We start from the raw sequence: 27,943 nt of genomic DNA on the forward strand, positions 1-27,943 counted from the left end.
CATTTACCAAAGGAATAATCGTCATTATTAATCGTGATAAAAATTTTGAGCAAAATAATCGTGATAATCATTTTTTCTGTTATCGTGCAGCCCTACATAAAATTATTAATATACTTAAGTATGCTTTATATCAGTTTGTCAATGAATTTACTTAATGCATTGCACAGTAACAGAGTGGTTAGTGTTCTCATTTCATAAGTTCAGCGTCTTTGTCTGTGGGGAGTTGTAATTAATCCACCCAGATAAAAAAAAAAAAGCCATCTGGTTTGGTTAATTAGTCGTGTACGTAAGTGGGCCCTGTGATGGACTTATGCCATATTTGAGGGCTGTTTCTGTATTGCTTACACTTACTTGCACTGCTTCAGGGATAGGCTCTTGGATATATTTAAATGGGTCTGAGAATTATATTGTATGAACTTACTAAAAACTTCATCCACTAGTATTAAATTTCGCCAGTAGTGGGTTGTACTAAATGGGTTTATTCAGCTTTTCTTTTTATGTGAGTCTGTTGTGTGCCCATTACGGTACAATTAACTACTGATATAGCCATGTGAAATCATGAATGAAAAATTTGTATTCAAATCTGTGCCTGCAGCAAGTAAAATGTTCATTTTTTAATTTAACAGTTTTCATCATTAGTATCAAACCTGCAATATAAATTATTCAGACAGTTTGCAAAATTAATTTAGTTAACAACAGTCCTACAGCGTATGTTATACTTTTAACCAATGGATAATAGTAATCCATACCGGTTTTCTGGCCCCATATTCTATTAGATATTTATTCTGATTTCAAATTCATTTTTAAATTAAGGTATCAGCTTTTTTTGTAATGGGTTTATTTTTTACAGAACAGAAATTTAGAAGTGGCTGTTGCTGGCTCTTTAATATTGTTTTTTGTGTTGGTCACATCATCCCAGGAGGTACATTCAGAATATAAGCATCTCTGATGCATCACTCAACCAATTTCTGACTTCCATCTTTTTAATTTAATACTGTGCCTACTACAGTTGTATCTGATAGATTCTTCATTTTTGGTTAGATTGTATTATGATGCAAAGTCCCAAGACAGTTTTCCAGTGACGAGTTGAATACATTCTCAACAGAAGCATCTGTACCAACCTACGGAGATCTCCAATGTCCATACAGGCAATATCTCACCATCTGTGCCATCTTGCCACCTAGTTGTTATTGGTACACAAGTCAGCAGTAATATTTACCCATAGTTTTGCTCAAGGTACTCTGCCACAAATTAAACTAATGAATTGCATTGTGTTCATTAGATAACAATTCATGACTACATCAGAAACAGGATAATGATTTACCACATTGATTCAGACCAGTCAGGTTAATTCTACTTATTGTTCCACCTCATATGTCTCTGATGTTTTCAGTGTGTGCAGTAAAGTCTCCTATTACATCTATACAATACAGACAAAAAATTCTAAGGAGTTACTCTTGAATATCTGCAAAAACATCAACTGCTTCAAATGCATATCTTCTAGACCAAACCTGGGTAAATCCAGAGTAGAAGAAAGGTTGCCTGGTTCTAAAGCCACTGTTGCATGTTGTCAATAAACGGACGCTTGAGGGCGCTGTTACCCCGTGAAACCCAACAGACAGATGCAGACACAGGTTTAAAAGCACCAAGAACTAATTTAATTTTCTTCTCCAAAGTGCCCCAAAGCACCTCCACCACCACAAACAAGCAATAACTATAATAATTACACAATACTAAATACAATAATTCTCCTCCTTTCCTCCCAGCAGCTCTGTCACACTCCCTCCCAACTCCGGCTTGCTCGCTGGGTTCCCATCAGTTCTTTATATAGTTCTTGGCCCAGAAGTGCTTCTATTCTTCCTCCCACGTGACTTACTAGCACTTCCAGCCCAGCTGGAGAATTCAAGTTTTCAATCGGCCCGGAAGTACTTCGGGGTTTCCGTTGTCGTAGTCCATTAGTACTCCCGTGCTAGGTGAGAATTTATTTTCCCACCAACTTCCCACAGTGTCCCCTGGCGGCTCCCACGGTACCCCAAAGGGCTGTGCTGCCAAACTCCAAGTCCCATAGTGCCCTACGGGCATCCGGGGCACCGCTGCAGTCCAGGGAAGCTGCCATCTATCGTCTTGGGGGAAGCAGTGTCAGCAAGTTGCTGCCTTCCCCCACCCTTTTATTCCAGGGGCATCCTGGCCGGGTTTAGCTGCCGGCCATCCATCACAACGTAAAGTGAGTCTTAACAATTTTCTGCAGGCAGTTTTAGCTGCTTGTTCTGGTGAAAAGGATCTTCCTCCCAATATGCAGACTTTCAAAATTGGTTCCTTGCATGCCTGTTACCTGTCTTTGCATTTACACTATACACTTCACCTTGTGGATGGTGATCTTATAACATTACTTTATATTGCATCTTCAGAGTAGCCGTGAACAAGCTATGTGTGTGATAAGACCCTAAAATTTCTGCCCACAGATTGGTTCCAGCATGACTGCAGGATGAATTGGAAAAATAATATCAAACAGTAAACTCAGTTTTAAATCAAATTAAATTTTATTTGTCACATACAAATTATACATACAGTACAATATTTAGTGACATGATTTTTATATTTATTTGTATTGTTTAATCTACACTTATATTTAAGAAATCTAGTTAATTTGTCTTGTTACAATTCTCATTCAGCTGTAAATCTAGGGTTTTAATTGGTAATTGAATGCAATGCATTTTTGTAATAAAATGTTTAATTGCTGCTTCACTGTTTCTGTAGATTGCCATTATACATTTTCTTGAAAACCACAGTTTCTGATATTCAGAAGTTACAAGTAAGCATTATTGAATGTAAAAGGTTTTGTTTACAATTCATATAACATATATAAGTTATTGTTTGAGACACTGCAGTGGTTAGTGCTGTTGTCTTAAAGCTACAGAGACCTGGGTTTGAATTGTAGAGTGTGTACATTCTGCATGCGTGCGTGCGTGCGTGTGTGTGTGTGTGTACATTAACATGCAGGTGTTTGTGTAGGTGTAAGGTTTCCACTGTGGACATTCAGGTTTTCTTCAAACACTCCCGCAACGTACATGCAAGGTTAAATGGTGACAAATGAACCTGTGATAGACTGGAATCTGTCTGGCCTGGTTATTATTTTGTGCCCAATGCTACAGGAATTGGCTCCAACACTGGCAACTCTGAACCAAAATAAACAGGTTTAGAAATGGATGGTTGAATTCTTTAGTTATTTTTATTATAATGTTTTTTACTTGTATGTCTTATGGATTGAAAAATATTTGTAGTTTTAAACTGAACCCTTCTGGTGTCAATTCACAGCTGGAGGTTCTTACTACATGATTTCAAGAGCACTTGGTCCAGAATTTGGAGGAGCAGTAGGACTTTGTTTTTACCTTGGTACAACATTTGCTGGCTCAATGTACATTCTTGGCACAATTGAAATCCTTTTGGTAAGTTTGATTTATTTTTTTCTTTTTAAGAATTGTTTATCAAACATTTATTTACCATACCATACTACAGACAGAGCCTCAATCTGTCATTCTTTTCTCTTCATGTCCTATTTATTACATGTTCTTAATAATTACCAAAATTATTTGCATACCAGATTTGTCTAGAACTCATTATAAAGGCTTAAGATACAGAACAGAGAAATTCAAGAAGGGCTCAAAAATTTTTGACAAGTCAATTCATAATATCTGAACATATAATTATAAAGCAGATCATTCATAGTCGAGGCACAGAAGATGCAACCTAGAATAAAGGTCTCTGTTTCAGTTTTGGGAAGCAATATCAATGCCATTACTCATAATTAACCACAATGAAATCAAATATGGTGTTTCTTTTCTTTTTTTGTTGTAATATTTCAGACGTATATTGTGCCAAATGGAACCATTTTTGAAGCTGATGAAAATGTTGGGGAAACAGAAGCCATGTTGAACAACATGAGGGTATATGGAACATGCTGCATTGTTTTGATGGCTTTAGTGGTTTTTGTGGGTGTCAAGTATGTGAACAAGCTGGCGCTGGTGTTCCTTGCTTGTGTAATACTTTCAATCATGGCAATCTACGCTGGAGTCATAAAAACAGGTTTCGATCCTCCTGATTTTAGGTAAGTGTGTGTTTCTTTTATAAAGATAAACTATTATTTATTACCATCTTTTTACGTTAAAGAAAATTGCGTTTCAGAAAAAGGAACAAGTATATGATACATCTACATTTGCTTTCTCTGGCTTTTTCAGTTATATCACACTATAAGAGTATGTAGGTTAGTTAGATGGGAAAACTCTGGACCATAATGTTTTGGTGTTTTAGGGTACACTGAAGCTGAATGCACAAATATCAAATGCTAATATGACTAAAGTGAATTTTAATTATAGGCTTTGGTACAGTTTCCTTATTAAAGCTTAACAGCATATGAAATTGTAATGGTACTTTGCAGTAGTGCTTATTTATGTTTTTAATTTGTAAGCTAGTGTATATTGCATTTTTATTAAATATAACATTTACTCTTTTACTGTTGGTATTAACTCCATATAAATTAATTACATAATGTGCAAATCTGGAAAATCACTTGAATCTTGTAACCAACAAGGAATCGTGTAAGGCTTTTATATGTATATTATTTAATATATACTGAAACTTGAGCATAAATAGCAACATTTGATGTAATACATTTATATTGGCAATTTAAATGTGGAAAATTTGAACATTTTTTTTTTCCCTTTGTAAGGCTAAAATCATATCCAAAAATGTATTAACATGTAGTGCATACATTCTAGATAAATTCCAACATAGATTGCGGAAGTTAAATCGATAAACAGTTTTTAATACTAGCAACCGTATTGCATTTTACACTGTGTTTACCAGCTATTTTAATGTTGCAAAGATTAGACATGGCCCAGTATTTCTGATTATTTGCTGTATATGAATAATTTTAAACAATTTGACCAAAAAAGGTATAATTTCTAATATATGACAGATTTATGAAACCAGTTGTAAGTATGTTTCAAGAGCAAGACATGCAGAAGTTATACCAGCAGTAATAGTTTAAACATAATGGTATGAATCACTTTCACTTTCCAAAGATACTCTTTTGTATTGATTATTTCTGTGTCTCAATGTTACCCTTTTGTAGAGTTGCTGGTGTCTTGGACAAGAGGTTTACTCAGTATGAAATGTTTTGCAAAGCATAATATTTTAACTATTTTCTGTCCATTTGGTTATGCTCTATGTGATCACTGTAGTGACCTGGCACTCCATCTTTGTTTGTTTCTTTACCTTATGCCTGATGCAGCTTGGATGACAAGCTCATTATCTCCTACAACCATGATCTGAACTGTTATGTCTTAGAGTGTAGTTTACATTTTTTGCAGTGCCAGAGAAATTAGCTTGATTGGAAGTTATCAGCTTCTTATGAGGATTCCAATATTAAATATTTCTTGCTGATTTGCTGTATTACATGAGAAATGAACATTGTTTCTGCTTATATCCTTTTCAAGTTAACGTGAAAGTGCTTTGTTGCTGATTGTCTTATCATTGTACAATTTTGTAGGGTCTGTCTTCTTGGAAACCGAACTTTATCAAGGCGCAACTTTGATGTATGTGCAAAGTACATAACTGAAATGAACATTACATATACCTCTAAACTATGGAATCTGTTCTGTGACAGTTCTCTTCACAATGCTACCTGTGATCCTTATTTTGACATTAACAACGTAACAGAAATACAAGGCATTCCTGGACTTATGAGTGGAGTCATTGTTGGTAAGTTTGAATATATCCCTTGGCTTGAAAACTTAATTGTGTTCTTTTGAATGATAAATAGTGTGTGTTAACAGAAATTATCAAGCAAGCTTTATGAAAGAGGACACAAGTACAATTAACCATCCCTTCATCCATTTTCTGTTGTTGCTTTTTCATTTAAAATATCACAGCCTGCCAACACAAGGCAGGAACAAATCTATTACAGAGCATATTTATTTGTTTCACACACTGAGTCAACATGCTGTCACCTGTTAACCAAACATACACATCATTGGGATGCTGGAGAACCAAAAGTACTCATGAGTAAAACCCATGCTGACATGAAACGGATGTGCCACTTTCACACAGAATTTGGTTCTGAAATAATAGATGGGTCTGTGAAGCAGCAGAGGTAGCTCTAGGAGAGTACTGTTAGTCTTTGAGTATAGTTTATAATTATTTTGAAACAAAGATATAGTAAAATGTTGGTAGGCTGGAATCTTTGCAGTGCGTCCAGTGGACAGACTGTGACAGAGTCAGGTGAAACAACTGGAGCACCAGCTGTGCTACCCCATTTAATAGTAGACATTGAGCCAAAGAAAACAAACAAAAAACTTTAGTGCCTTTGCGCACACAAAAAGAATCAGGCTTAAATATGTCTCCATTGCCAGTTGGTTTCAGAATGAGCCGCCATCTTTCATGGACTGCCCACTTTTACTACATATCAACAGAAAGGAGCAGAGTCATCCTGAGGCTCAAAGCGGGCACTAGGGCGCTTCCTTGAGCTGCCTTTGAGAAACTTTGCCCGAGGAAGAGGACAGAGCTCTCTCTCATCGCAGAGTGGTACCACTTACCTTGACAGAGCCAGGAAGGTGATCCTCAGGTACACTTCCATGACAACAGGAATATAAAAACAAATGTATATTATGAGCTGTGGCACCCGGACGGGGCTCATGCCCGGCCGGGATGCCCAGGAAGACAGGAGGAGGGCTCATTCCTCCTCCAGACCGCGAGGGGGTGTCCGCCCTGGTTGTATTGGGGGCCAGGGTTACAGGGCTTGGAAGCCCAACCCTGTAGGGGCCCGTGGTCACCGCCAGGGGGCGTCCCCCTACCTGAAGGACCCTGGACCCCAGTACTTCTGCCACACCAGGAAGTGCTGGGGGGAAGAAGAGAGGGAACACCCGGAGTGCATCCGGGAGGACAGCCGGCATTTCTGCCACACTGGGGCGTGTCCGCGGGATTGCCGGTGTACACCTGGAACACATCCGGGTACGGATAAAAGGGGCCGCCTCCCTTCATTCGAGGCTGGAGTCGGGTGGAAGCAGGACAAGGTGTTAAAAAGAGAGAAGGAGGCGATCCGAAGAGGCAGAGTGGTTGGCCTGGACTTTGGGGAAGATTGGGGTTTGTGGCACAATAATTGTAAATAGTAGTGTAAATAAACGTGTGTTGGGTGACATGAGTGTGTCTGCCTGTCTGTGTCCGGGCCAGTCTCCACAGAGCCTTGTCACAAGCTGCCTACGGGAGTAGGTAACCTGCTAGTAGTTTGTGACCGACCAGGACCGGAAGTTGACACCAGCAGAGTAAAAACAAAAGAATTACGGCAGGAAGAAAAAGTAAAACAGTTGTTTATTATATCAGTCCTTTGACAAGTAAACTTCTGGGGCAGGAATATACTGTATATATAGTGTCCATACTCCCACACAAAAATTTTACAAAGGGGAAAAAATAAAAAAAATTAAAAAATAATAAAATAACCCATAAACTTCAGCAAGGACATACATTGTCAAAAAAAATAATAGAAAAAAAAATCAAAATATGGCTTTATCTTCAAAGATTTCCCTCTCTAGGAAAAAAAACTTCCTGACCATTAACTAAAAAATAAGGCTCTGAAGCAGTCTTAAATAATTTCACTCCTCCAACCTCCAAACAATCAGGAGCCTGAACTGACTAATAGCAGACTGTTATTCTCCCCACAAGCAGCCCATGCACACCTCTGTAATCCCAAGTCAGTTAAACAACCCCCCCTAGCGGACAATGTCCCACACCTTATAAAACCGTTATCATTTCTTTCTCAGAGCCCACTGCTGTAGGATGACACTAACTGTATTCTGTTTCAGGGGGACATTTACCCAAAGGCTTCACAACCAAACTAAACCTAACCCTGCTCAATAGAAACAATAACAAGAAACCAATAGCGCTTTCTTACATCGGTGATCTCAGAAATAACAAACTAAAAAAAAGACGTTAAACCAACAAAACTCAATGCCTTTAAAATAAACCTTCCCCACCACGGCTATCTTTTCCCAGATTCCTGAGCACAGTACGAGCGCCTGACCAAAGCGCCACGTTTAAAATGGCATCTGGACTGGCGCTCGTGTCTTTATTTGCAAGGAGACAGCCGGAGAATATGGAACTACAGCAACCCCCTCCCTTCACACGCTAACGACTGACGGTAAGTCCTCATATTTTAAAACCCTTCGTTCTCAGATGCTGGGCACTCAGAGAGTCATGCCAGTTTCAGCAGCAAGTTGCTATGGGGGCGTGTTTCCGCTTCACAAGCCTATAATGTATTACTATAGCATGGACTGTATTAACTTTTATTTATATATACAGTATATATATTATATATATATATATATATATATATATACACTAGGGGGTTCACCCCCTGCTCGTTTTGCTCGCCAACCCCCCTCCCCGGGCCTGCGCTGCGCCCCAGCCACTTCGCATCTCTGCCGCTAACCTTGGGAAGAGGGGGGGCTGAGCACACCCCAAGGAGACGCGGTCGCTCCTCCGAAACCCCCTCTTAAACAGTGATACAATGGGAAACAAATACAATTTTTTTTTTTCCTTCTTTTTGCTCGATCAGCTGCTGGATTGCTGCTGCTGCCGTGCCACGTGAACTGCATCTTGCGCAGCGCTTCAAACATTTAAAAGCCTGTACAGCAGCTGTCCTACTCTTTGCCTTTTATTTCCGGCCCCGGGCATGGTTAAATCTCATGCCACAAAGTCTTGTCTCGCGGGATGTGAGTTCTTGATATTTTTTAGTTTAGAATTTAAAAATGGAATAAGAATCTGAAAGTCTAACAACATCACATTAAAGTTTGATAAATTCTGAAAAGAATGATACCAAACATATATATGTAGGTTTTAAAATAAGGCTCCCCATCTTCTACACCAGCATTCGCCTACAAGCTCATACATTGCCTTCTTACTCTCGAAAGCTTCCTCCATCTGTTCTTCCCATGGAAAAGTCCGTTCCATCAGGACAACTTATCTTGTTGTCTCTGACATCAGGGCCTTGTCTGACCTGAGTGTGGACTGTGCTGGTTTTCGCTGTTTGCTTTGAGTGATCACTGTGGAGATGACATCTGCTATGATCCTTATCACATGATTGTAGTCCCAGCGATAGTGCTCCTCTCCTAAAGCTTTTGAGCAACAGCTTGAAATCTGCTCCAGGGACCCTCTTTGCTGATACAGCAAGCATTCCGAAATTTTCATCCCCATCAAATATTTCATTTTGACGTAGAGGATCATCAGGCAATGCAGGTTTTTACAGTCTGCCGTATACACAAACTAAACTCGTAGTGAATATTTCGTTCACCTGGGTCATTATTCATGTTTCTCCTTTTGCCGTAAAGCTTTTCTTCTACCTTATGTTCCTGATGAGGATTTTGTTTGTCCACAAGTAGTGCTTTTGACCGTTGTTTCCTTAATGATCATAGATTCACAGAATTTCATATCTTCGTTTACAACTTTAAGAAAATAAAGCTTTGGGCATCCACAGTACTAAAAAAAAGTACTAATACATGGTGGTGAGATCTTGCATGCACAGATTCTAAACATCTACTAAAGCATACTTGAGTCTTTCGTAGCAACAAAGCAGTGGACGACAAACCTCATTGTTCCTGTCCAGTCACCAACAAGCTGGATTTCAAAGAGGTTGTAGCTGGCTTTAACTAATTCACATTCTAAGACAAGTGTTTCAGGAACCCAAATAGAAACACATTAGTCTTTATGCCATGCTCATCTACTGTATTTCAAAAAAGCTTTTGATTCATGCACAATGTCATGTTTTCAATTCTACGTCATTTTAGAAATGCGCAAAATCTAGTGCAATCAATAAGAACCCTCTATGAGAACTCAAAGTAAAGTTCTTTAAGATAGAAAACTGTCAAACATATTCAGCGCTAAAACAGGAGTCCAACAAGGTAACATACTAGCTCCATTCTTGTTCATAATTGTAATCAATTACGTAATGCAAAGTTTCATTACTCACCTTAAGGCTAGCATGCAGTAGAACTGTGCTGACTATATAGCACTTATGTATATGTTTAGAAAACCAATAAACAACACAACAACTTGAGAAAACCAACGAAGTTGCAAATCAGGTCAACCTAGAAATATGTATTAGCAGGATGAAGCAAATGCTAATAAGTCCTGGTTTCAGCTCACTGCTCCCACTAACTCAATACTGTATGGAGAAAATATCAAGATCATAGACAACTTCATGTACCTCATATCAATGATTGCCAATGTAGTTAATGACATCAAAGCATCTGGCAAGCCAAGTGCATAGCAAATCAATTCAAAAGTCTGTTTTTCATCACCTTGTGTCTGAGCATCAATTCTAGAGAGTTAAGCAACAAATTGCTATAGAATCATGTTTGGAGTAAAGTGCGTCAACTATACTTCAAACACAGATACATACAAGCAATTGAATGGCGGCTCATATGGGCAGAATATATGCTACATCGAGACCCATCAGAACTTATCAGAAGGTGCCCTCTACCACCCATCAGAATGACATGGAAATCCCCAAAACAGGTACCCAATAACATTCTGGCAGCACATTGCCAACTCCATCGATAAAGAAGTATGACTCTACCTGCATGAAATGGAAAAGATGGCACAAGATCAGGTGACGTGGATTAAACATGTTGTTGACTGCCAACAGTGCTTATCATATGGCTGTTTGTTTTTTTTTTTCTTTCGTTTTTTGCTCGTACAGGAAATGGCATAGTCAGATGCACCCAGAGCTTATCTGCAATGGAATATGTAGGTGCCAGAGATGTTTCTATCACACTTGTATGTTGTCCCATCTAAATACACACACACACACACACACACCATGACCCTACCCTGGCTAAGCAGGTTTGGAAAATGGATGGATGGAAATATGTATCTCTATAATAATTATTTTTTCTTATCTTTTTACTTTTACTCAGGCAAATCAGGTCTAATCCTGTTTGTGACCTTTTTAATAATTTAAAAGAATTGCTGTACAATGATAATGCTGTGGGACCAGACGTGGTAGCTTTTCCATTTAACATCTGCAATAAGTTTCAAGGCACAATGAATATACACAAATTTTTTGACACACACAATATACAATATATACCAGCCACTGTAGCTATCCAGGATCAGACTTGGTCGCCACTGAATATACTATATTAAACATGTTTAATATCTATGATGTCATACTCACCTACAGTATATACAGGAAAATAAATATATACTTACTTTATTTTGTAGATAATCTTTGGAGTCATTATGGACCTCAGGGAATGTTAATTGAAAGAAAAAGACAACCATCTCTACCAGCTGCAGATTCAAAATTTTCAATCTCTATGCCTTATGTCGCCAATGATATTGCCACATTTTTCACCTTGTTAGTTGGGATTTATTTCCCTTCAGTGACTGGTAAGGAAAAAAACCTTTTTTTATTAATTTAGTCTTAAATAATAGTTTACGGTTTATTAAACAGAAATGAAATTTCTTTTCAAAATGTTAAATAGTAGGCCTGTCTAGCATAATCTATCTTTATCATTGTTGTTGAGATTTGTTTACAGTAAAGCTATTAAGAAATAATTACTTGTTAGATCACTGGATGTAGTTTCACATATTAAAAAATTTGTTAAATTCAATAGAATGTGTTTATGCATTTGTAGTGTAATTTCTGAAGAAATTAAATGTAGGATTTTAAAATCAACTGTCTTTTTGTTCATGCCAATGTAGGCTCATTTTGCTCAATTGTACTAAATACAATTGAAATTCTTCTTCTTAGATATATTAAGTTTCTTATCTAGTTTGTCCTAAATTTGCATACAGCCTCTATTTGATTCTTGCTAATACACAGGGACCATTCTGAAACAACCAACTGGCAGAAATGAGTCTTAGCATAAATAGGTGGTTCAATAAATCATTCAACTACTGATACTCTGAGACAAAATGGTGACATAACCTGGGGACACTGGGTGTTGTGAGTCTCTGAATATTACAGACTCTTGCTTGGATGACCTAGCCAGAGCCAAATGAAACCCAGCTTATGTCAAAGTAGCATGCATGATATAAGGAGTTATCCTTGTGGTCCAAAGCCATGTCAAGGCCCGTTGCAGTGGTGACTTCATGTTTGCATCAATAGTGTAACATAAAGAAACCTAGAACCAAGAGTGCATTTTTCATGTTTTTTAACATTTTTTTTGACTGTAGATGCTGTACCATTCCAGCATATATTTCTTCAAATGTGTGTTCATTATTGTAAAAACTATTTATCTTTGCCTGAACAGAGACTAGTGTGAATTTACTCATGTAATTGTCTGGTGGCTCACCAGTCTGCATTTCATAAGTACTAATTTCTGGCCAAAGGTGATGATAATTATCTGGGCCACACAGAGAATGGTTTCGGAAAAATAAATTTATATCTTCAAAACTATAATGCAAGCATACTCACACAAGTCACATTCTTAGAAATGGGATTATTATTCATATACAATTTTGAATGTCAATTCTTGTTTAAAGATAGGATTACTGTTATCACTTTGTTATTTACTTAGCCAAGAAAACAAATCCAGCCCAAGGTAGATATGCCAAAAAATTGGACTTGGGTCAGATGAAAGTGGCAGTGTTAACACAGCCATAGTTCTCAAATTTCATTCTTATGTTAGAAACAAAGATAAAGCAAAACCATTTGCAGTCAGAGCTTCTAGAATGAAAACTTATTTCTCATAAAATTCTCTGGTTTCAAATGAGGAGAGAAAGAGAGGTATATTTTTAAAAATGATTATTTAAACCCATTAGGTTGTCTCCAAGAACCAGCATTTTTTCCTTTTTCTCATTAAGGAAGCCATGAATGATAATATGCTTTTTTTCTTTCATCATATAAATTAACTACCTTGAGATTTATCAGTTATCTGCTGCCATGTAGGATGTGTTAATGAGTTAAAATACTTGTGGTGGGTGGAATTTTATGTTCTACCTTCCCATCCACTTTTTGACAGTAACTTTTAAAACCCATTGTCGCCTGGTATTTGTACTAGTTCCCCTGGGGTATAAATGGTTTTATGTTGTGGTTACTAGTCCAAGTATGAATTATTTTGTTGATCTATAACTCTTTCATCAAAGTGTGTAATCTAGCTAGACGATTTTATTGGTTAAGTGTTTACTATAAACGATTTATAGATCTGACTCCGGGCATCTCTCCATTTGAAACTTTTTTGTTAATGTTGTAAAAAGAAATTATAAAACTATGCTTTAAACTAATTTTTATTCCACCAAATATAACAATTTTCCTAAAGTTTTTTTTTTTATTTCTTTGTCATCCCCATTCATTCTGGAGTCCCTGTTATTTTATGCTGGGAAGAAAAAATCACTTCAGATACCAAGTGCCTCATGTATAAAATGTGATTATGCTTGGAAATGTGCATAAGCCATTTCTTACACAAAAGTCAAAATTTAAAAAGCATGAACTTGCAGTGAGAACTGGCTTAATTTTACTGCAGACTTTGACCATCCATAAGTCTTATGAAGACTATTTGGTATTGGAATTTTAGCAACTCAACCAGGCATGTCAATGAATGGAACTGAAAATCCAATTTCATTGCACATTTCAGTGACACATCAATCACATTCTAATGTTTTGATCTAATTATATCACAATTAACTAACATGTTCTCTCAATACAGCTGTCTTCATCATTGATCATAACGCCTCTAGCTTATCTATTTTGAATATAAAAAGCATTTGCTGTGTGTATGAAATAAGTGGCAATGGCAGCATTACCAAGAAGCCAACCATAATACACAATATGACCCTGAAGTCTGCTTCCCACACTATCCTCTTTAATAAAATCCCTGTGTGCGTCCAGGTGTCTGTGTGTGTGTGTCTTCTGGTGAAGTGCGCATGCGTGGGGCACGGTGCGATGCGCGATATTACTGTCAGAGAAAGTTACAGGCATTTTACGGAAATACAAACCAGTATTACTGCGAGAGGAAATTAAAGGCATATTACCGACGCGCACGCCTGTATTACCGCCAGAGACAATTAAAGGTATATTACGGACATACAAGACAGTATTACTGTCACAGAAAATTAAAGACACACAATACACGGTGGCAGCCCACGAAGAACAGTCAGCTCAGCAAGTAAACATCAACAAAAGAAAGGCTGAAAGACAAAGAAAAATACGACCAACAAAAAGAATTAAGGTCAAGGTCTCTTGCCATTTAATATAAACTGTTCCTACTAATGTTTATGCACTACTGTTCTAGCGCCCGTTATTGTAACATGCTTAATGACCAGTTATTTAATGAAATGATAGAATTTCAGGTTCAGTCAGGTCATCTCACAACATTTGTCAGACACATTTGAGCTTCGCATTTTAGTTGCATATTAATTGAATGAAAGTGCTTTCTAAATACAAAAGCAAAGTCATTCAGTGCTGTTGCCTTTTTATCAATGTTAGCTGTGCTACCTGTCTAAGCTGGGTTGTAATCTAAGTAATTAACATAGATCTAAGCATTAACATTTGCAGTCCACAATCTATTGGAATGTATTTTGTAATGTATATGGTGATAAAATGCATTGCATTTGTCATCCTTAACAGATGGGTACATCACAAATATTTGTAGTAGTAAAATACATTACTACATATGTTGTTTCTGATGTGCCATCTGTTGGAATGACACATGCAATGCATATGTCTCTTATATGCCATTTGCTATGGGATTCGTAAAAGCAGTGTTAATGTTTGTAATGCATCATCTGTTGGAATGACATACAATGCATTTTAGTAATACAAATATTTGTGATGTTTTATCTGTTGGAATGACAGAGACATAGCAACTGGACAGACACAAAGATATTTATTTGTTCTTTTATTAAGGTGGATGTGTGCAGTCAATTGCATTGATTACATTAGGAAAATTGTCGATTGCTGCAAATTGCATTTTGATCTCTGCCTGCTCAGCCCTGAACGTAAGGAGATTGAATGTATCTGGGTAACATATTAATTATACCAATTAATTATATAGATGGTATAATCTATATAGCCCCGCAAAGGTTTATTGCATTGCATTGGCTTACGCAGTACGACACAACATAGCACATGGTCTGCCTCTGCCACCTGAGACAGGCCAAGATGAGCACATGGATGACCCAGACTATTTTTCACAGGTCATCATTGCGATGGCAATTCCAAGACTTTTGGATGTGGTATGTATGTAAAATGTAAACAGACTTGTATGCAATTTAACATTGACATTTATTTGGCAAAATTATTTTATATTTTTTTATTTTTGTTCTCCCTACTCAGCTGATGTCCATTGCTCCCACTCTTGTTATTTCTTTTATTTGTGACTTCCACAGAGGGACCGCACCGTTTTTGCAGTTCTGCACTTCAGTCAGTATTACCTCAAGCTCATATTGAGGTTTGTTTGTCTGCAGTCTCAATGGTTCATAGTAAAGACATCACTCAGGAACATGGCAAAATTCATATGATGATTAGATCATGAATATTCAAAATAGGCATTTTTTTAAGCCATACATAGTTACTGGTGGGAGGTGGTAGGGAGTGGCTAACAGCATGTGCAAGTGCGCATTTTTGCCTTTTGAGCATAAGCAAAATTTTAAGCAAGGTTTTATACTTGAAGTCTCGTATGTTTATAGTAATAAGCAAAAATTGTATGCGTTTTTTTCACCTTTTTATTTATTTTTATAGACTCTAGGTGTGAGTTTAGCTACTGTAGGTTTCATCTTTTATGTCACCTATGGCGTGAGAGTGTATCAGCTAAGGGCATTTATAGTAATGTATGTTGACTGTGTTGCAGCCCTGACTGGTTATTTTTTCAAAGACCCCTTATATCAGTTTGTATATATTTTTGCATCTATATATGTACAAATACATTGGTATTTCATTGCAAATATTTCTATGTTCTTCCCATTTTTATAGTTATGGCACCAGTGAAATGCATATAAATTTGGATAGGAATTACGAAAGGTTACTTAAATTGCATTATTTTGGCTGAAATATTGTCATAGGGCATGTAGATTGTTAGTTTTTCCTATTTTGAGCTGAAAAGAAAATAAGACTCAGCATGCTTCCAGAATACAGTGGGCTTGTGATTAACACTTGCTGCATCATACCAAAATGATCTTTGTGGTAGTAAAGATGTTAATTGATTCTGCTATAGCTTATAAGTGTCATCAGCCGGGTTGAGGACACAAGGTCTTAAGGATACAGACAGACATTAGAATGCATAGTTGACTTGTTTGGTTGTAGGATTAGTATTTCAGGTATCTTGACATATAAATGCTTTACACACCTCTATTAGGTGATGCTCCAGGTCAACTGAAACTTGTTAACAAAATTGTTGAGATGTATTTATTTTTATGTATATTTAAGGTATATTTTGCTTTTATTTACAGCAAATAATGTATTACTAGCCATGTGCGCCCATCTACGTTGCGCGTGTTAAAGTTGTCTGTGAAGGGCTCCCTGTTTAAATGCGGCTGCCAGTCGTGAACTGGGCCCTTCGTCGCACAGCATTATGATTTTTTATAAGGGAAACAAAATTACAAAAGAAAACCTATGGACATTGATTCAATAGGAACGGCCTACTCGGAATCACTGTCCGAGTAGTAATTATGTGGTGGTGTAGGAGCATTTCTGTTTCTCTCCGTTCACAGTCCGTCTCGTTTTCACGACGCTGTCGTTTCCTCTCACGATCTCTTCTCAACCTTTCTCTAATCTCGCAGGTTGCTTTGTGGCACTCCAAAGAGTAAGGCAATATACACGGAGCAATGGTTATAAAAGGGGGACACATAGGTATCCAGGCTCTTTAAAGCATAAATAGGGATCACTTCACTGACAAGTGAGCAAGCCACGGTACAACTGTGAGATGCGCAGCACTCGCCGGCTACAACGTAACAATAATAATTTCCAGAACGTGCTGTTACGTTGTCATTCATTTTACCCACTGTCTGTCTTTCATTCATATGTTACGTAGGCACGTACCTTTTATCTTCGGCAATCTCACTCTCTAACCAGGCCTCAGGAGCTAACCAGCGTAACACTGTCCACCACCCCTTTCATTATTCCGGTACATTGTTGACATCCGTGAGTAACAACAACGTACTAAACTGGAAGGTGGTCTACGCATGCGTGGAATTCGCGGATAAACAAAGATCAAGATCCAAATGAAGATTATATATAAAGATTAGTTCATTTAAAGCGCAACAATTTGTTTAGTTTGAATGTCTGTGTTTTGAGGTGTGACTGGAGTACTACAGTCTTCAGTAGTATAAGCCTGGAGGAGATTCTTAATGCAATGCCTATGTTTTAGCTGTCTCTCTACTGCCATCTTCTGATTTTGTCTTCAAAGCCAATATTTTTATTTACATGAATTTGTATCTTTTATTTGCTTTCAGTATAAAAATGACAATAATGCTAATTTAAAAACCTGACAATGTCCTGCTCAAGCTTGAGGTGGATGGATTTAAACTTTAAAGAAATTGTTTGATTTAAAGGCAGGCAGGGTGGCATAGTTGTTAAAGCTGTGGACTTCAAACCCTGAGGTTCTAGGTTCAAAGCCTGCTACTGATACTGTGTGACCATGAGCAAGTCACTTCACCTGTCTGTGCTCCTATTGGAAAAACAAAAGTGTAACCAATTGTATCATAAATGTTGTAAGTCGCGTTTGGATAAAGGCATCAGCCAAATAAGTAAATGTAAATGCTTACAGTCCTACATTGACTGCACAATTATTCGGATGACTATAATTTTGATCATAAGGAAACCCTTAAGTTCATATGTCTTTTCAGATCTGGTAGTGAGTGGTGCCTTTTAGCAGTTCACACTGAAGGCAGTTCTTGAAATTCTTACTTCATTAGTTATGTGGCACCCACTTAATTTTATTAATAATTTTAATAATTGATCATTTAAAAAATACATGTAGGCAGTGTATGAAAAGGTTGACCAAATGTTTGGACTTTGTTCATTACAAGCAGTTGTCTAGATATCAAGGTGAAGTATATCATTCTTCAGTTTTCCATAAAGTGATTTTATATTCTGCCTTTGATTGAAGTTTGCTGTATTTGTACTGTAGTATAGTACTATGTTCATCATTCATTTTTATAGTGTTTACTTTTGATTAATAAAATTCAAGATCAAAATGTAGCCAAGCCTTAAAAAGTGAATGCCTAATTATTTGAATCAGAGTAGAACCATATTGTAAGTGGCCAACACAGTTAACGGTCTAATAATAAAAATAAAAAATAAAAAACTTCCTGACTAATGAACTTTTTCTTACCTGTCAGTGTCTGTGTTTCCGCCCTTTTCCCACATGTACTGTATATTACATCAAAGACATTTCGGTTCAGCTAAAATTATACAGTTGACAGTAATTCTACTATGCATGCTCATTTTAGGTCTTCAGAGGTTTGAACTATTTTTCACTTTTTTTATTTATAGTATATTCAGCAAAGAAATGAACCACACAGTATTTCACATATAAGCAATAAAAACACTGGCTTGTGTAATTCACTCTAGTTGAAATATGTATTGTAAATATGTATGCTTAAAATTTAGTTAGAACATAAATTTATTTAAATTAAAAAGTAATATTTCTTTCAGGTATCATGGCAGGTTCCAACAGATCAGGTGATCTTAAGGATGCACAGAAGTCCATACCAACTGGCACTATAATGGCAATAGCAACTACATCTTTTATTTGTATCCTTTTGAATAAATGCAGTAGTATTTAAAAGTAGAGACCATTACAATTATTTCCTGTCAAACTCAGTAAATGATATTTATTTACACAAAAGAATGTGTTAGATCGCTCAGATTGACCTCTGAAATGTCTGTTTCTTTCTTTGTTTGTTTTTACAGTATTTCATTTAGTAAACTATTTACTGTTGTTTAAGTTCATAAGCACATATTGTAAAACCAGGGTGAACAGAATTTTCTTTCCTTCCTTACATTTTATTTGTAAGGGAAAATTCTAAATTCTTTTTAAATGTGACTTTATCTTCCATACCTTGATGCATGAAAATTGGATTTTTCCTTAATATCCCAAAACAGATATGTCATGTGTTGTATTGTTTGGTGCCTGTATTGAAGGAGTTGTTCTAAGAGACAAGTAAGAACACAGTTACAGTCCAAAATATTGTTGCAGTGAAGTTTTTTTTAAAAATACAATTAATCTTTAAAATATTGTAATGGGGGAAAAAAACACAAAACTATTTTTTTTCAAGAGGTAACAAACACTTATGAATAATAGGAAAACAACACAACGAAAAAAACAGCAGGAAAACAATGAATGTGTAGCGGTGAATCTTAACAGCAGTTGTCTTTGTATACTGTACAGTTGGGTCCATTAATACTTGGACAGTGACACAATTTTCATAATTTTGGCTCTGTACACTGCCACAATGGATTTGAAACAAAGCAATCATGATGTGATTGAAGTACCGTCTTTCAGCTTTAATTTAAGGAGTTTAACAAAAATATTGTATGAGCTGTTTAGAAAAGATGGACATTTTTATATATGGGCTCAAATGTGTTTGGACAAACTAACATAATCATAAGTATAATAATCATTTTCAATATTTGGTTGAAAATTCTTTACAGTCAATGACTGATTTAAGTTTGGAACCCAGGCCACCCCCAAGTGCTAGTTTTCCACTCCAGTGTTGCTTTACCAGTCCAGTATTACAGCTGTCTTCAGTTGCTGCTTGTTCATTGGACTTTATGCCCATCAGTTTTATCTTCAGCAAGTGAAATGCAAGTCTAGTTGGGTTGAGGTCAGTTAATTGACTTGGCCATTGAAGAATATTCCACTTCTTTACTTTTAAAAGCATTTGGTTTGCTTTCACAGTATGTTTTGACTCCTTGTCTATCTGTTCTGTGAAGCTTTGTCCTATCAGTTTTGCAGTATTTGGCTATGTCTGAGCAGATAGTTAACTTAAGGTCTTTTTAAAAGTGACCTGGTTTGTTCCCTCTGTATGCCGTTGGATAAAAGTACACCTAACAAGCATTTGTATGTTCCACCAGTTGCAATGCCTCATTGTAAAAGCTGTATTACTTTTCCAGAGGGCTTAAACAAATTGACAACTTATTTGTGAAAGTACTTACATTATAACCATAGTTTTCTCTTTCCAGCAAATGAAGTGTTTTTCCATCAATATATATCTATCCCAATTTATATTTTGTCAGTTGATTGAAATATGCAAATAACCTTTTTTGTAAAGTCTCATTTTATTTAAGTTATTTACATGACTATATACATTTTTGTTTCTTTCAAGCTGCAAAAAATAATTGTATAGTATTTCTTTTAAGGTATGGGGAAGCTGTAAATGGGAATCTTGTGATTGGTACACTGTCTTGGCCCTCCCCATGGGTTATTGTCATCGGTTCATTTTTCTCTACTTGTGGAGCGGGACTGCAGAGTCTTACAGGTGCCCCCCGTCTTCTACAGGCAATTGCTCGAGATGGCATTGTACCTTTTTTGCAGGTAGGAATGCAGTCTTTTTAGTCACCATCTATACTAATCATAGGAAGTATTTAAAATATTTATTTAAGTGTAACATAAAGTTCTAAACAAGAAGGAGTTTAAATGATTTTGAAATTTTCTAAAATTACACCTGTAATAAGTTGGCTATTAGGCTACTTTGGGCATTTTTGGTTACAATCCCCAAAACAGCTTATTGGTTTTAAGCAGATCATTACCACAAACCAAATCAGGAAAAATGTGTTTGACATCAGCATTCCTTCTGCCATTCTGACCTGGAATAAGCGAGTTGGGAGAATGAACTGATGCACTTTAAAATTTGTCTGTCATTTTTAACAAATGTATTATTGGTTGGAATCACACCAAGTTTGTTGTAAGCAATTTTCCTGCAGTACCCATTTATACAGTATGAATGGTAGAAGCATGCAGTATTATTCAATGAACTACAGTATGCGTACACATTGGCAGTTTTATAGGTGCAGAAGACAGTATTATTTGAAAAAAACATAGCTAAGATATGCAAAGTTTATATCAAGTGTTTATTAGTTAATAGAAACTCAGAAATTTTTAACTGATTAATTCCGTGATATATGTGTTGTCAGCCTTTTTTCAGAAATGTGACATCGAAACAAAACAGAAGGTGTCTGGCATCCATTAAGCTGTATATCTAAACATTCTTGTATTAAAATACACTTTGTAGTGGCTTTGTGCCTTAACATACATTTACTTGTTTTTCATGAATTAGGTCTTTGGTCACGGTAAAGCTAATGGAGAACCAACTTGGGCTTTGCTACTCACTGCAGCTATTTGTGAAATTGGAATTCTAATAGCTTCTCTAGACAGTGTGGCACCTATACTTTCCATGTAAGTGTACATTATGCCTTATGTTTTAAATTAGTGTTCTGAATCCAGGTATAGACATATCATCTTATGAAATGTGTTTCTTTAAAGCCTGGAGTATCTAAAATTTTGGAAACCTGGGAATTTTTTTATTTACACTGCTGATGGCTATGCCTAAGAGGTCATTATAGGCCTGGATCTTGGTTTTTATCCAGGACACTTCACAATCCCAGACACTCCTCACTCAGTCTCTCAAGAGCCCTGATCAGAGGCTACATTGACTCCGCAAGGATCACAGCATCTTCGGCAAAGTCAGTGAATCGTTTTTTCACCAACAGATGCCCCACAGCCACTGGACCCCACAACCCTGCCCAACACCCAGTCCATGCAAGCATTGAACAGGATAGGAGCAAGAACCACACCCCTGATGAACCCCAGAATCAACTGGGAAAATGCAGAGGTTCTGCCTCCAGCACTCACAGTTACCAGCGTACATGCCAGCCATGATAAACAGCAACTTTAAGGGGATCCCTCAGTATGTCCCACTGGGCAGCTCAATCAATTGAGTTGAACGCTTTACAAAAATAGACAAAGGCTGCCAATATTCACATTTGCACTCCATGAGAACCCTCAGTGCCAGGATGTGGTCGATGGTGGACTTCTTAGGTGTAAAACCTGCTTCGGTCACTGGTAGGAACAAGTGATCACAGACCTCACACATAGTATATAGTGTCACTGGGTTGTTTTGTACATAATATGTTAAGTATGTTAATTTTTTTAAGAAAATAGCAAAATAATGTTTAGCATTTCTTAGTTAAGAACTAAACTTTTAACAAAATACCATTTATAACCAAAAAGGAAAACTTCAAAGTAAAGTGCTAGCAGCCTACTTTTCATTACCAGATCATACTGTAAAAGTTTACCAGCGCCCCAGACTGCGACTGAAATGGTCACAAATGCAACCAAAAATAGGCATTGGTGATTATTATTTCTACTTACAGTAGTTCACCAGTGGCAATTGAAATGTTGAAACTTCTAAACTAATAGTATTGCAGCCGATGCAAAAGGCTATTTTTTTTATTGTTGAGCAGATGTGCTATTAACATAAGTATCAGTACAGGGGAGTTTCTCCCTTGGAGATTCGTGACCTGCATTCTACTAAAATCTGGTTTATATATGACATATCTGCACTGAGTGCAAAGAGACAAATTTTCTTAAATGTGCAGCAACCGTGTATCCCAAATGGTGACTTTTAAGGAGAGGACATTGAAAAACATTAGAAATGCATCTGCCCATCATGTAGGCCCCTTGTTATGAAGATATCTGTGCTCTGTGGAATCCGGCGCCCCTTCTGATTTCCTGCACATTGTTGTCACATTTTCATACATCTTTGCTCACCAATCCTCTTTTGATTTAATGCATGCTCCGTGCAAAATGTCGGCTGTCCGTCAATAAATGTGCATGTGCAGCCGCCTAACCACTATTTCCTCAAACACATCAATTAATGAGTTCTGCGTTCTAAGGTTGCAGGTGTATTACTTGATGTTGTCGTTTTACTGGGATGCACCGTGATTGACGGTGAACAGTAAAATTGTAAAAATGGTATAGAAAAATGCCACTTACCATTTCAGTCATTTTGGCGTGCACACTTTGTGTTACCAAACAAATTCTTTTAAAAAAAAAAAAAAAAAAAAAATTTGTTAAATATTAATAATAGTAGTAATTAACTATTTTTAATTTATTATTTATTAATAATGACATTCAGTTACCCAAATCATGAAGACAGTCACAAAAGTGTATGGGAGTATGCACTGCACAGGAGAAGGAAAATAATTAGGCACACATTCATGGAGGTTAGAAAGGTAAGAGCCTGAAAAATTAATATTTTATTATTTGGCACCTAAAGCTATTGGCTCTTATTTTTTTCTTTTAGAAGCCACTGGCTCCTTGAAGTGAATTTTTTTCTGGAGCCCTGTTTAACAAGAAAATGAAAACTAAGTACATATTTTGAAAGAAAATTATTTAAACAAAAAAAAAAAAAGCTGATGTTGGATTTTCTTTGACATTTGACATGTATATGCCATAATACATACAATTTTCCTTGTTTCCAGGTTTTTTTTAATGTGCTACATGTTTGTAAATCTGGCATGTGCAGTTCAGACACTTCTTCGCACACCAAACTGGAGGCCTCGCTTCAAGTTTTATCATTGGTAAGATTATTCAACAGAATATTTTGAATTATGATTTTGTGTTCTGATTTTAAATAACATTATTTCTTATCGATTACTTCACTTGTGCTAGGTTCACCTCTAAAACCTTCTGAAAAGTAATTTCCAGGAACTTAGTTTATGTTACTCTCTCAGTCAGTGCCTGAACTTTCTATCTTTTCCTCAAGTATTTCAATTTCTCCTCACATTCTTTTAGAGTAATTTGTGTCCGTGAAGTTTCCTGAAATGAATGAGAGTGAGTGAGTGCAGCATGTGAGTGTACCATGAGGCAGACAGACAGACATACTATCCAAAGCTGATTCTTACCTTGTGCCTAGAGTGAACGAGTGGTTGAAAGTCCTTGAACCTGTAATGGTAAAAACATTTTCAGAAAGCTAATGGATGAAAAGATGGATGTTATTTACAGTCAGCCACAATGATTGTTTTCTTACATATGACTCGATGATTTCTGTCTCATTTAATCTGTTATCTTCACATAAACTGTATGTCTACTTTAAAGTTATATTATAGTGGTAGTGTAATATATTATAAATACAGTATATGACTTTTGCCATATATTTTTTCAACCAACTTTTATTATGTATGCCTCTAAACTAAACCATACTGTATTCTTAAAGGACTTTGAGGTAATGTTGTATATGTATTGCTTAGAAGTTGTAACATGACATCTGTAGATTTAATTTAAAAATGTAAAGTGAATTACAGAGGTTTTTTCACTACATGAAATTGTATATTCAGGGTACATGCTAGAATGACTGCAGTGAAGAAATCCGCTGGTTTTACCATCATTCTATCAATGACATGATATCTCATGAAGATTTATCATCCATGGGTGTAAAAGGCTGCTTGATATTATTCATTCAGTAAAATATTTAAGTTAGCACCATCGGTTTCTTTTCTTTCTTACTCTAAAAATAAATTTAAAATGTGTGTAATAGATATATTTTCCATTTGTATTTGAAACTTTTTTTTCACAATGTTTCCAACAGGACACTTTCCTTCCTGGGAATGACTCTTTGTTTAGCCTTAATGTTCATTAGCTCCTGGTATTATGCTTTGGTGGCCATACTGATTGCTGGATGCATATACAAGTATATTGAATACAGAGGGTAAGAAAATAAGCTTTAAACTCTTATTGCTGATTTTATACCTTTATTTTAATGTAAAAATAAATCTATAGCAGTGTTTAATAAATAATATTAGACAAAATAATTTTTCATGTAACTAGTGAAATAACATTTTTATATTTACTTGTAATTTGTAATTACAGTGGATTAATGACAGTATTAATTGCAAGTATACTTGTAATTTGTATACAGCATCTGATTTGTTTGTTTTCTTATTAATAAATGTGCCCTGCAGACTTTAAGTGGTAATTTTTTTTTTTTTTTTTATATCCCCTCAGTGCGGAAAAAGAATGGGGGGACGGCATCAGAGGCCTGTCTCTAAATGCAGCCCGTTATGCACTGATCAAACTTGAAGATGGACCTCCTCACACTAAAAACTGGCGGTAGGTTCTTTAATTCAAGGAAAAGTTAAAACAAGTTTATAAATGTTTGTTGAAACGTTTTTACCTACATCTTGTTTAAAACTATGTAAAATGGATCCAGGACCCATATTATGAACAGTGTCATGAAGCATGTATGTTTTGGAATTACTTTAAACTTATACCAACCTAGTTTAAAATATTTGCAAATCTCTCCGGTAGATTTGTGTTTTATAACACAATCTAAACCAAACAAAACTCTACATTGTCTTATTTGCCCCACAAAAAAATGGCCTGTGGTTCTGCAACCTTCTCCATTTCCTGTTCATTACTTTTCCTGCACATGTTGTACTTTATGGACACAGATAAACAGAGTATAAGTGTCTTATTAAATTCAGGAGACAGAAGATAGTTGGGCATATAGCCAAGTGGACATGTCAGGTATTCTTGCTTGGGATTTGATATTTTCTTCGTAAATGTTTAAGAATTTCAGAATATATTTCAGCTTAGACTGTATATTACAGCTTAGACTACTGAGCAATTACATTCTGGAGTTCTCTCCAAGATAACAGTATTTCAGATGATAATACACTTGCTTTTAAACAGGCATTCTAAGGAGTAGAAATTAATAGCTGCCATGGTAGCCCTCAGTTCCTTTGGAAAATACATGTCTCAGCTAGAAATTCGTACCTTAGCACCTGTAACTTTATTATAGTGTATTTTTAATCATCCTGTAGAAACAAAAATATTTTTTCTTTTAGTCCTCAACTGCTTGTACTGCTAGACCTTGACTCTGAACACAATGTTAAGCATCCAAGGCTTCTGTCTTTAACCACACAACTGAAAGCCGGCAAAGGACTCACAATTGTTGGCTCCATTCTGAAGGGAACCTATTTAGAAAAGCGTTCAGATGGAAAAAGATCAGAACAGGTACTCCATAATTTGCAACATTACATAATTTTTTTAAATTTCTACTTACTTAACATGTATCATTTTAAATATAAAAAGTGTTGTAATGTCCTAAAAAAGTATATTTTTCTTTATATAAAGCAGTTTTTTTTTTAATTATAAGAAAAATCATGATCTTGTTTCATCATGAAAAATAATTTATTTTTCTTAAGTATTACTTAGTGTAGATAATTGTTTTTGTTTAAGCACTCTGTATTAATAAATAAGTATACAGTGCATGTATTCATTCTCTGCTTAGTGTAAGCTTTGGTATAATTCAGAATCATTTGAATTTTAATCATAGAATGTCACCAGCTGATAAAAGAATATTTCTGTTAATTTTTTTTCCTAAATCTCCCTTCTGTTGTAGAATATTAAAGCAGTGATGGCTGCAGAGAAAACTAAAGGTTTTTGCCATGTAATTGTGTCTTCCAATTTAAAAGATGGATTTTCACATCTGATCCAGTCAGCTGGACTTGGAGGAATGAAACACAACACTGTACTAATGTCCTGGCCACATTCATGGAAACAGCCAGATGATCCTCTTTGTTGGCAGAATTTTATAGGTTAATATTCTTTCTATTATGTAATATTTACCACATAATTTATGAATCATGCTACTTTTATAGGAGAATATGGTTAAATTTGCCTTGGTGATGTGATTTTTATTTCAGTATGCAAACAACAAAGTTTTTTTTTTCTGTTTGTTATGTGTGACACTGTCAGTCTGCATTCACTTGCTTACTGTACTGATACTACTCATTGGACTTTTTGTTGGACACACAAGAAAGAATTTAACTGTACTCTGTACATATGGTAGTAATACTATTACTAACAGGAATTCAGCTTGCGCTTGCTTCATTCTAATTACAGCATGAAACAATATGGTATGTTAGTATGGACTTTTAAGAGTCAATGCTCGAACTGCAGAGTCCTGACATCTTGATAGTATGTTAATAACATTTGCATTGAAAAAATAGTATGTATTGATTAACAGACCTTACATCTTGTCTTGGATATGTTAAACTGGCAGGTAAAAGTAAATATTCACAACCTCTCCAGCCTTTTAGTTAAGATTTTTAAAAATCATATTTGAGTTTTTCGGAAATACAAGTGTGTATCTTTTAAAGTCGTCATCTTAAGGTAAATCGAAACATCTTTAATGACACACTGTAAATAATCCAGCTCTTTAAATACCCTGATCTTTTGTTTGTAACAGAGTTTATAGGCTGATCTATTTGGAAACTCTATCAGCATTAACATAGATTGTGTATATTAAACACAAATTCATTACTCTGCTTTATTATTTAGAAATAATTGCATTCATCATTATGTTGCAGATATTGTAAGAGATACTACTGCAGCACATCAAGCCTTACTGGTTGCCAGAAATGTGGATTCATTCCCGGACAATCATGAGCGTTTCAGTGAAGGGACAATTGATGTCTGGTGGATAGTCCATGATGGGGGATTACTTATGCTACTGCCATTCCTACTTCGAAAGCACAAGGTATTTCTGAATTAATGGTCAAGTAGGCTGAAAGACTAAACGAAAAAAATGTGAAATAGTTTTCCAAGTAGTAAAGTTAATCATCCAATCTTCTATACTAATTTACTAATTTTCTACTAATTACATAAAGGTGTTTATTTCTGCTAATTAATTCATTCCAAGCAGTGAATAAATCAAATATTCATATGTCTTTACAGGTTTGGAGGAAATGCAAAATGCGCATGTTTACTGTAGCTCAAATGAATGACAACAGCATTCAGATGAAAAAAGATTTGCAGAAATTTTTGTATCATTTGCGCTTAAATGCTGACGTTGAGGTTGTTGAAATGGTACGTTTTTACATAATACCCATCAGAGTTTCTAACCTAGAAAGTCCATGGACCATATCTTTCAGACTGTTTCA

General features: G+C 36.0%; 1 protein-coding gene across 3 annotated transcripts in view; it reads left to right on the forward strand.

Moving 5' to 3' along the window:
- Positions 1 to 27,943, forward strand: part of slc12a7b (solute carrier family 12 member 7b) — a 233,137-nt gene that overhangs the window by 175,240 nt on the left and 29,954 nt on the right. For all 3 annotated transcript variants that reach the window (XM_051928816.1, XM_051928817.1, XM_051928818.1), the window contains exons 6-20: positions 3,316 to 3,446; positions 3,864 to 4,105; positions 5,549 to 5,760; positions 11,275 to 11,442; positions 18,650 to 18,748; positions 19,100 to 19,157; positions 20,357 to 20,531; positions 21,274 to 21,392; positions 23,480 to 23,578; positions 24,586 to 24,705; positions 25,002 to 25,106; positions 25,844 to 26,012; positions 26,401 to 26,596; positions 27,371 to 27,540; positions 27,738 to 27,869. In XM_051928816.1, coding sequence (XP_051784776.1) covers positions 3,316 to 3,446; positions 3,864 to 4,105; positions 5,549 to 5,760; positions 11,275 to 11,442; positions 18,650 to 18,748; positions 19,100 to 19,157; positions 20,357 to 20,531; positions 21,274 to 21,392; positions 23,480 to 23,578; positions 24,586 to 24,705; positions 25,002 to 25,106; positions 25,844 to 26,012; positions 26,401 to 26,596; positions 27,371 to 27,540; positions 27,738 to 27,869 — 2,195 coding nt within the window. The remainder of the gene's footprint in view (positions 1 to 3,315; positions 3,447 to 3,863; positions 4,106 to 5,548; positions 5,761 to 11,274; positions 11,443 to 18,649; positions 18,749 to 19,099; positions 19,158 to 20,356; positions 20,532 to 21,273; positions 21,393 to 23,479; positions 23,579 to 24,585; positions 24,706 to 25,001; positions 25,107 to 25,843; positions 26,013 to 26,400; positions 26,597 to 27,370; positions 27,541 to 27,737; positions 27,870 to 27,943) is intronic.

This window comes from Erpetoichthys calabaricus, chromosome 6, assembly GCF_900747795.2.
Source record: "Erpetoichthys calabaricus chromosome 6, fErpCal1.3, whole genome shotgun sequence".
Taxonomy (NCBI): domain Eukaryota; kingdom Metazoa; phylum Chordata; class Cladistia; order Polypteriformes; family Polypteridae; genus Erpetoichthys; species Erpetoichthys calabaricus.